Raw genomic sequence first — 10,882 nt, 5'->3', positions numbered from 1 at the left:
GTGTAATGTGTCTAGGTGTGTGTGGGCACTTTCAGAAGCCGAGATGGTCGAGCACATGTGGGCAACCTCAGAACCTGACGCACGGCTGTGGCTCTTTGCCATGAATGACTCTCTTCCACCGGAGCAATTTCAGTTGATGATTGTTACTTTATGGGCGATTTGGAGTGCAAGACGGAAAGCTATACATGAGGATATATACCAGACTCCGTTTGCCACTGACAACTTCATCAAAGCTTACTTATCAGACATAGAGTTTTTGAAGAAGAAGAAGGAGGAAGCACATGGGATAGCAGTACCACGACTCCGTATGTGGATTCCACCACCAACAGATTACTACAAACTCAATGTGGACGCGGCCGTGTCACGCCCAGGTACGTTTGGCGCAGTTGGTGTGGTTTGCAGGGATGAGAGATGTTTGTTCATGGGAGCGTCAGCTCTCGTTTTCAGAGGACTGCACAACCCCCAAGTGCTAGAAGCACTAGCTGTTCGGGAGGCATTAGCACTTTCAGAGGATCTCTATATCAACCATTTACTTGTTGCCTCCGATTGCAAGGTGGTGGTAGATGCAATCAGACAGGGAAGCTCAGCAGAATTTGGAGCCATTGTCGAGGAAATCAAGACTAGAGCAACTACCTTTATTTCATGTTTGTTTACTCATGAGTATAGGACCTCCAATACGGAGGCCCATAATCTCGCAAAGCATGCGTTATCTTTAGGGTTTGGCCGACACACTTGGCTAGGACAACCCGGCGATCTTCTTTTTGTACCTATAAACATTATGATTCAGTAATAAAGCTTTGTGAGATTCTCAAAAAAAAAGCAAAATGGCCTATAACGGGCGCCTGCAGCGCCAAATAGGGTTTCCCCACGCGAGCGTCGAGAGCTCCTAGCTGACGCTCGTGAGCGTCAACAGGAGGAGCTTTCGCACAGGGCGTGCATGGAATTGGGCCGGCCCATTCGGTGGCGCTACTGTAAGCTGCACTTATAAAATAGCAAAAAAAGGGATGTCAAGTTGAGGAATCGAACTCGCCAACCAAAAGTACAGAGTAAGTCTCCTTTACCAATAGAGCTAACGACTGTTAGTGATTAGTTTAGTGGGAATGTTTTTAAGAACTAAGCGCAGCAGCAGATAATAACTCAAAAAATCAACCATTGAACATCATTTCAATATATGATGAACAATTTTAAATAAACATTGAACATTTATGTGATATACAGTGATTTTCTTAAATACGCATTGAACATTTTGTGATACACTGAACAATTTTCAGTTACATAATGAACATTTTCTTAAATATGATGAACATTTTCTAAATATATGGTGAACATTTGTTAAATGTACGCTGAACATTCTCATAGTGATAGTGAACTTTTTCGTAATGTACGGTGAAACATTCTTAACATACGATGAACATTTTTGGTAGTAGGAGATGAACTTTTTGTATAACACACAAAAAAGAGAAGAAGGAATAAAAAAAGTAGAGAAAAGAAACGAAAAAGAGAAAAACGAATCGAAAAAGGAACCAAAACCAAAAAATCAGAACAAAACCACAGAAAACCGGAAGCAAAAAACCACAGAAGAAATCGAAAAAAAATCGCAGGAAACAGCGAAGGAAGCTGTAGCGAACGAAGAAACGCAAAACCCATATATGGGCCGGCGCAACTGGCAGCTCGCCTCAGCGAAAGCAGAACCTTTTGACGCTAACGAGCGTGAAATAGGGTCTGCTGCGAGCGTCAGCTAGGAGCACTCAGCCAACAGAAGTGCCGAACATCCAAGCTCACACAAAATGTAAACAGGGCTTGGGCCGGCCCACTTTTCTCACGGGCAAGAGAATGAGAATTGTCGGGCCGGGCCTGATTATCTTTGCTCAACCTCGAAAACAAAAATTTTGTCTTTCCTTTTGCTTGACTTTTTTTACATGGTAATACATGTCTCATTTATATCGTAAGGATCATAATACAAACTAAATACATAGCGACATGAACAAACTGAAAAAAAATAGTAGAATGCTAACCATTGCACAATAAAACACCACCCAAGAAGTAGAAATATAAACAAGACCGAAAAAACCTTTAAACTTGACACCAACTCCAATCGACTGCCTCTGGCACCACCACAAGAGCCTCCTTTCGCTTGACTTTGACACCATTTGCAGCAGCGGCACAGCCAGAGCACTATTGCAGTTTATTAGAATCGGTTGGCACGTATATACCAATCAAGAAAGTATGCATGAATACGACGGGTCTGTAGTTTTCTCGCCGACGACGACGCGGTCGGAAATAATGGCGTTTAGGTATACGGATCGGTCGATGTGCACGGCATTGTGATGCTGCCTGCTCTTGGCCTATTGCTATAACTTGCTATAGAATCTTAATTAGGAGTCCCGTGACAAGGCGCATGCATTGACTTGATTCCACAAGTGACGCCTAGTGTTACCGCAACCATCAAGTTCAAGCAAGTAGTTCAAATACGTAGGTGTATGCAACAAGAACTAATTAGCGACAAAACACCGCGCAGGAAACAAAATACTTTCTTTGTCCCAAGATATGAGACGTCTTTGCAGTTCAATTCAAAAAGGTCTTATATTTTGGGTCAGAGCTGGGAGTTACTAATATGTGCATGTGGCGGTCACTTTTGTGGGAAAGGAGCAAAATATAGTTAGCGTGCAGCTAACTATATAGTTTTATTATTTTTCTCTCGTCACCCAATTCCGCTTCTGTCACATAGTACCAATCAACACCTATAACGATCATCTATCATTAATTCCACTACTAGTCAAAGAGATCAATCATGAACCAAGTGGCAAAAAGAAGACTATTCAAAGACATGTGTTATATTTGTTTCTCTGGTACTAGCATGGACTAGTTCTCTTACCGACGACTATATATATCAATCAATGTGACCGCATGCAAGTGGTTGCTTGCTCTTGGGACTTTTTTCTTTTGAGGGAGTGCCTTCATAGAAAACTAGATGATACCCCGCGCGTTGCTGCGGAAATGTTGTTAAATAAGTAAATGTATAAATAGGTGCTACAAAATCAAGTAAACCTAATGCAAAGCAAAAAAAATCCTTGTTTATCTAAGTGCGAAACTTTGAGTTAACAAAATACAATTTTCTATAAAAAATAAAACAATTAGTACAAAGGTATTCTCTGGCACTCAACAAATAGCGTCCATGACAACACAAAAAAATTCACACAGTATCTTAAATAAATCATTCATATCTATAACAAATTCACAGCTAATAGAGTGACACTGAACATGCAAAAATAATAATACGCGTATTATTGGTTATATGAGTTGATTGGTTATGTGGACGAAACTCAACTGTACACCCAAAGAATATTTTACCAAGGCAACATTCAAGAAAATGTTTTTGTCTCATATTGATCTAGTTTCCCCTTTAACCGGTTCCACACTAACCATTGTCCTCTCGTGCTACAAAAGAAAAGATACTCTCATATGTATCATTATTAATGGGAGAAAATATATTCACATCCATTTGTGTGTGTAAGCATAACTTGGACCAACAACTATACCTTCAATTATGAAATTTTGTCAAATCTGGATGCACACACTCCATATCCCCAGTGTAAGCTACTGTAAGAGTAGCTGAAAGACATGAAACATGTATCTTGTGATTGGAGAATCGATTGCACTTGCTCCAGGCATAAAAAAAATCTAAAAAATGTTACTTTTCAAAAAATGGTGGACTGAAAATGTGAGAAGTCAATAAACGCAATATGAGTTGAGGAGGGGCAGTTGGCTACTGATATGGTTACTTGAATATTTCTTGTCATGATTTACAATAGTGTGGATGAAGCTGAAATTTGGTGGTCATCAACATGTATTTGTGAATGTCTCCATGTTGTTGATTCCTGGATATGAAGAAAATAACAGGTGATAGCATTGTTGACAAAGATATCACTGGATACAAACGATTTAAATGGTGTGAGAAGTATAAGTTATTACCGAGGACATACAAATTTCAGATTTGGATAGCATATCTAATGAGAGCATACTTACCAAATCTTACAGGATAGTTGTAAAGACCACAATTCAAACTGAAGGAATCTTGTACAGCAATGAAGTGCCAAACTGTTGTGAGGCCAATATGTGACAGCCATAAAAAGCAACAGATGGTAAACTGAAATGGTTGACGAAAATCTTGCCAGTGTGTTGAACCCGTTAAGATGACTATCTATGAAAAAAGAGGAATACATGCTGATATACATGAACTGCCCAAACTATAATTCCCTGTGTAGATATATCTAGAAAATCAAATTACTTGCCTCTATAGACTTGGTTGAAATGTTGCAGTATCTACCATTAACAAACAACCATGTGCAATGCCAGCAAGCAAAGATCCTGAATAATCCAAAAAGGAACTTGGCATCATTGACCAATCTACCAGATGCTTATGTCGATCCTTGAAACAAAGGACAGTAAAGTTGTAACCATCTAAAGGTAACACAGAAATAAATAAACGGCTGTATCACAGAGGAAACTGGTGCATGGAGAATAAGAAGGATTAGTACCTCAAGTCTAAATGAGATCTTCACGAATCTTAAGAACTGCATGTTTTCACTCAATCCAGCCAGGATTAGATTTTCTAGTGGGTGTGCCAAATCAATCAAATAATGTTCATATTTGGGCCTATGCATTCACTCGAGCCAATAGGAGTTCATAGTTCGCAGATGCAAGGGACTGCAACTAATTTATGTACATGGTTCCATAGTGGATGTATCACGTATGAACAATGGCAAAAAACACACGAGACATGGCATCTTATCTACCTAGATTGGCGGCAAACCAGTAACACAATAGGTGGATGGGGGGGGGGGGGTGTTCTGGACTAACCTGATACATTAGTGGATTCATCAGATCACATCTAGCTTAATTTCCGCTGCCACACTCCGCCATGGTCCCCTGCCTTCGAAGATCCCTCACAGCCGCCACACGCCATATACTTCTCATATCTCCCTCTCGGATCTGAGGGAGGCTGAAGGGATACGCATGGGCTGCTGGGCGCAGGTACATGTGCTAGCTGCCGACTGTTTGCCGTGGATTGCCGAGGGCGGAGATGTCGAATGGGTGGATACCAAGAAGCTGGAGCGGAGGTGGCCGACTTGGTCGGGAATTAAAAGCAGAATTGGAAGGGGAACAGAAACGGGACGACAACGTTGGTGCGTTCGTGGGAGGTGAGGAGCCGACGAAGGTGGAGAGGTGACACAAGCGGATCGAGTGAACCCCTCCAACCCTGAACTCCAGATCTGGCCACTCGTGGTCAATCAAACGGATGAGCGAATTTGTGGTGACGTGGACGCGTGTGAAGGCAGGAAAATCAAGTAGTGGGGTTCACCTATTTAGATATAGAAAATATTAAGGCACTAGAGTATGGGCAGTTGGAACACTGGGTTAATGCCTTCATATGAATGTGTTCAGATAGCTTGCCTGAATACATTCAACTGCTGTATTTTTTTCTTGTATCTTGTTACTTGTTGTTTTGTTTCTTTTCTAGAGTTAGTTATATAGTCTTTTGTTTTCTCTATTCTTTATTTAATTTGTAAAGACTTTCTTTGCAACCTTTTAAAAAAATCAATAAAAATAGGCAGCAGAGTCTTGTTGTTTCCTAAAAAAGATATAAAATATTAAGGAAAAATCTTCTACCCAGCCGGCTGATTTCAAAAGAAATTAGCCGTCTTGCTCACTTGTCATGCGATATGTGGCCCCGCATGTAGATCTCTAACATGTACCTCTAATTGTTTATTTCTTCTTCTCAATTAATCTCATCAAGATTCGTGCTCGAAACAGATCTTCTTTCAAGTTCCACCCCTCTCGCCTCTTCGCCTCTCCTCTCAGTTCTCACAGAATGATGCTTATTGCAGGGGAACATGTCAGTGGTGGGAAGGAGGTCACACGTGGTCCAAATCCATGCCAATCGGCTCCTTAGCGAGGAGGAAATTCCTGAATAAATATGCTCCCCTAGCGTGTCGTCAGCCAGATCTACAACAACTACTACGAGGTGTCGGTGTCGCAGGTCAGGTTGCAGGGTGCTGGGAAAAACCCATGACTGCTGCTCCAAGGCATTGTTGTTCCATGTTGGCCACTAGTGCTTCAGGCAGACGCCGCCGCCGCTGGGTGTTGGGCGTCGTGGGAGAGGTATCCAGCCCCTGTTGTTGCATGCACGAGTGCTAATGATGGTGTTGCCGCTGACATGCTTTGGCAACATTGATTGTGTTGCAAACGGCTGTAGTCAGAACGATGTTGCTGCTGTTGAGATGAACTTCTGCAAGATCGTTGGTTTTCCCGCAACATCACTATTGCTGCAAAGAATCTTGCATGTTCTTGTTTGCAACATCATCGGCACTGCAATATGCTTGTCAGTATTTCTGCAACATCATCGATGCTGCACGGAAGCTCGCCGATGCACGTTTCAGCATCACCAGTGCCGCAGAGTGATCTCTAGTGTACGGTGGGTGGTGTCAGGGTTGCATCATCACCTGTTTTGCATAGGTCGTCGACGATTGCAACATCGCCTATGTTACGGTGGCAACATGAATAATGTTGTAGACGTTCTGGTATAGCTGGCGGTGGCTCGCGGATCGGATTTCTCTCGCTCACGAAATCTAATGGCTTGGCAGTCGACTAGTTTTCTTCTCGCACCAGCAGATAGATTAGACAAATAGTGTGCGTTGAATATTAATTAGGGAACTCATATCTATCTATCCAATGATAAAGTGCATGCCTCGAGTTGTCTATGCAGGTCCTATGTTCTCTACCGTTTCGGGCCTTTATTATTGACATCCCAACCAAGGGAAGAGGACACTACAATTGGTTGGCATAGTCTAGTCACAACTTATTTCTTTTTTGTAGGCAACTAGTCGCAACTTGTAACCAGTTAGTTGGCTACATTCATGTTGGTGTTGACTGGCATGATCAACAACCCTTGAGGGTCATCTTCAATAATTGCAAGATAGGTGTTGGTAGAATTTGCTACAATTTTTTTATGATGTGGCATAGCCAACACAAGCTTCAAGGTGATGAGAGAATCCCAACCTTATGGTTCCTATTCATGAAGCACATTCCTCCTAATTACTAAACAAGTTCGAGATGCCCCTCGGTTGTCGCTGTACTCCCTCCATCAGGGTTTATTAGTCTCCCCCATATTTTGGGGTCAAAGTTTGCAAACTATGATTTATATAAGTAATAAAAATAGTGCCACTAGAAACTTCTTTCAAATATGAATTCAACAAATATAGCTTTTATGACATACTCCCTCCGTTCCTAAATATAAGTCTTTCGAGAGATTTCACTATGGACCAGATACGGAGCAAAATGAATGAATCTACACACAAAATGCATCTATATACATCCGTATATGGTCCATAGTGAAATATCTACAAAGACTTATATTTAGGAACGGAGGGAGTATAATTTAGGGACATTTACATTTTCCCCCCTAACTTTCGCCCGACCTCATCTTTACCCATAAACAAAAACAGTGCTCAACTTTGCCCATCTTCTGTCTGGTGCGCTTACGGAAATAACCTTTCGTGTCGTTTCCATCCGGTCAAAGGCCTTTGACCGTCTTCAAGACGTTATCTGGACCAATGATGAAGTTTGACCCAATGATAAAGTTTGACCCAAAATACAAGGGGACTAATAGACCGAAATGGAGGAAAAAACCATGCTCATATTGATCATGACAATTTGTTTGGTCATAATATGTTACTAAATGACCATTGACTCAAAAGGAGTTTCTCATGGAGGGATCCCATTGCGGTAATTAACGGACCTCGGGTCCTATATATATCTACTTGTCCATGGTTCCTATGGTGTAGATATGCATATCCATCGATTCTCCGATTTATGTGAAGGCATGTACTCTTCGCTTTGGTATATATGATTTGAATACAAGCCTCACTATTTGCTTAAAAGAGAAAGAAAGGAAACATAAAGCATACATGCCATTTGATCCATGTGTATATCACACACGAGCACATTCGCTACCGCGGGCATCTTGATGAAAACAAATAATCTTCTTCCCGACTATATTGTCTGCTAACCTCCTCCGTGCTTCCATCTTCAGTCACTGCATAACTTGGTGCATCCATAACACCCATCACAACATTTTCATGGGGTACTTGAAGACTCTCGAGTGCCATCTCCACTTGCCTCATGGTTGGCCGTTGACCTCCTTCCATCCTGACGCATGCCGCTGCCAACATAATTACTTCTTCAACCTTCTTGCCACCTTCCATCATGACCTGAGGATCTAACACACTTGAGAGGTCATCTTCTGCGAGCAAACTGGTGAAACACGCGACGAGGCTTTTCTCCGCGGATGATCGATATGAGCATGGTTTTTTCCTAGTGAGCAGCTCCATTAGGAGAACGCCGAAGCTATAAACATCGCTCTCCTTGGTGAGCTGTCCTGAGTAGCAATACATAGGGTCTAGGTACCCAAATGTCCCTTGGATGGCGGTTTCGTCCCCTGTTTGATCTAGCGGAATGCACCTTGAAGCTCCAAAATCTGACACCTTTGCTATGAGAGTGCCATCTAACAGAATGTTCTGAGACTTGATATCCCTGTGGACTATTGGGAATGACACGGCAGAGTGAAGATACGCGAGAGCTCTCGCGGTCTCAGTTGCAATTCTTAGCCGATCCACCCATGGCAATGATGCTTCATGCTCTTCGACATGAAGATGATAGTAAAGAGTCCCGTTGGAAATGAATTCGTACACTAGCAACGGCACCTCTGTCTCGAGGCAGCAGCCGAAGAGCTTCACCACGTTCCGATGATTTATCTGCGAGAGGATGGCCACCTCGTTGATGAACTCGTCAATCTCCTTCTGGATCGCGGCCTTGGACTTCTTGATCGCCACGACGTGAAGGTCTGACATGATCCCTTTGTACACCATCCCATGCCCTCCTCCGCCGATCTCGCGAGCTTTGTCAAAGTTGTTGGTGGCCTTCTCCAGCTCCACCAAGGGGATGATCATCCTCTCAGCGATGTCTGCCTTTTGCGACACCAATTGCTCTAGTAGATGTCCCCTGTTTTGCTTAAAGAATTTCTGCTTGGATAGTTTTGCCCTCTGACGCTTCAGCTTCCGGGTCACAAAAATGGCACCAAGTACCAGGAAGAGGAGGGCAGCACCACTGCCGATTCCTATGCCGATGCTTAAACCTGAAAAATGTCGAGAGAAAATGTGTCATGGTTCGGAAAATTCTCTCATGTGAAGCAGAGGAACATTCTCTGTGCCTGGTGTGCAATCTCACATACTATGTACCATCAATGGCGTTGTATATTCTCACCTAGACTTAGGGATGATTTGAGGCAGCCATCTTTGATCCGAGGGTCGCCTCGGGAGCGGGGCGGACACACGCAGTGGTACCCTCCGGGCGTGTTGGTGCACACGCCGGAGCACACGAACATATCGGGCCGCGCGCACTCGTTGACGTCTTGGCATCCGCCGTCGCCGGGGAGGTATGGATTGCCCTCGTACCCGTCGTTGCACCGGCACACGTAGCCAGTGCGGTAGTTGTTGGTGATGTTGGTGCATGAGCTGTGGCTGCTCCGGCACGCGCTTTTCCCCGCGTCATTGGGGCAGCCCGTCGCCGTCCACCCCGGTGGATCCTGAGGTTGCCGGAGCCGCTGGGAGTCCAGCACCCACTCCAGCACCAGGGGCATCGCCGTCCCGCGGGAGGAGTTCGCGCGCGCGGCCGGCGTGTTGAACCAGTCCGTCTCGGCGACGCGCACCGAAACTTCACGCAGCAACGTGTCCATCTCCTGGGCCGGGTCCATCCCCGTGAAATTGACGCGGTAGGAGGGACGGCCGATGGTGATGGGCGTCTCGCAGCAGCCGACGCCGGCGCACTCAGCGACCTCCTCGGGGGAGATCGTGGTCTGCCTCCCGTCGGTGACGGCGCAGAAGGCGGAGCAGCCGACGATGACGTTGTCGATTTTCCCAAGCAGCTTGGCCAGCACGTTGCACCCCGTGAGCCTGAACCGGTTGCGCGACGCCGACACCACGAACGGGCCGCCGGCGGCGCCGGCGCCAAGGCCGTCCCACGTGCCGACGGCTCGGGTAGGGCCGCTTACCCTGCTGCCCACGAGTCGGACGGCGCCGGCGGTGTTCCTGACGCGCACCGTGGAGTCCGCCAGCGAGATCTCCATGACCTCGAGCGTGCCACCGGCGCCGCCGATGAGCAGCCGCTCTCCGCCGCTCCTCCGGTCGCAGGTGAGGTTGAAGCCCTCCAAGTAGCACCCTTCCCTGATGCCGAATGGGTACGGCACGTTCACGCCGGCGCAGATGGTCGGGCAGCCCGGCGCAGCTCCGGTGACCTGAGCCGCCGCCGCGGCCGCGAGGGAGAGCTGCAACAGAAAGGGCAACAGCGCCGCCGCCGGAATCTTCATCTTACCTTCTGCGTGCGCGCGTATACACCGTCGATACCCACCCAATGCGTACTCTGCTACATATATCGATCCGTGCAGGTGCATGCATTACTATTCAAACGTTGACCGACTGGCTTTATCTACTTGCAAGAAATATCTCATACAAGGACAGGGCCCCAAAAATATGATTTTTCTTCTTACTAACAATACCATTAAAAAAAATGAAACTCCATGGGCACTAGCACCCACGGTTTTATTGATATAGAAGAAGCATCCCTCATGAGAATTCCAGAAATTCGTCCCCGACGTGGATCGAACTCTGGTCGTTAGGTTTACAATCATGCGCCCCCAACCACTGGGCTATGCCCACGTCCTCTAACAATACCATTAAAGATGCCAAGTTGGATTATTCAAAATCACAAGGATGATTTAAATTGGATTCTCCAAAATTACAAGTGTAGGTGAATTTACCTTAAAAAA

The 10,882-nt window shown here is 45.1% G+C and overlaps 1 protein-coding gene across 1 annotated transcript; it reads right to left on the bottom strand.

Annotated features, from left to right (window-relative positions):
* Nucleotides 1-7,856: 7,856 nt before the first annotated feature.
* LOC123113114 (wall-associated receptor kinase 2) lies at nucleotides 7,857-10,452 on the bottom strand. The gene is made up of 2 exons (XM_044534253.1): nucleotides 9,322-10,452; nucleotides 7,857-9,193 (listed from the first exon to the last, which is right to left on the bottom strand). Exons 1-2 carry the CDS (start codon nucleotides 10,421-10,423, stop codon nucleotides 8,010-8,012), a joined length of 2,286 nt encoding a protein of 761 aa, XP_044390188.1. The 5' UTR covers nucleotides 10,424-10,452; the 3' UTR covers nucleotides 7,857-8,009.
* Between the last annotated feature and the right edge of the window lie 430 nt (nucleotides 10,453-10,882).

This window comes from Triticum aestivum, chromosome 5B, assembly GCF_018294505.1.
Source record: "Triticum aestivum cultivar Chinese Spring chromosome 5B, IWGSC CS RefSeq v2.1, whole genome shotgun sequence".
Lineage (NCBI taxonomy): Eukaryota > Viridiplantae > Streptophyta > Magnoliopsida > Poales > Poaceae > Triticum > Triticum aestivum.
This window is presented reverse-complemented; position numbering and strand designations above follow the sequence as displayed.

Excerpts from the sequence above, each read along its gene's own strand:
- LOC123113114 (XM_044534253.1), bottom strand. The coding sequence starts at position 10,423 with ATGAAGATTCCGGCGGCGGCGCTGTTGCCCTTTCTGTTGCAGCTCTCC. Across the intron at positions 9,194-9,321 it reads CAAATCATCCCTAAGTCTAG|GTTTAAGCATCGGCATAGGA; the intron begins GTGAGAATATAC and ends GACATTTTTCAG.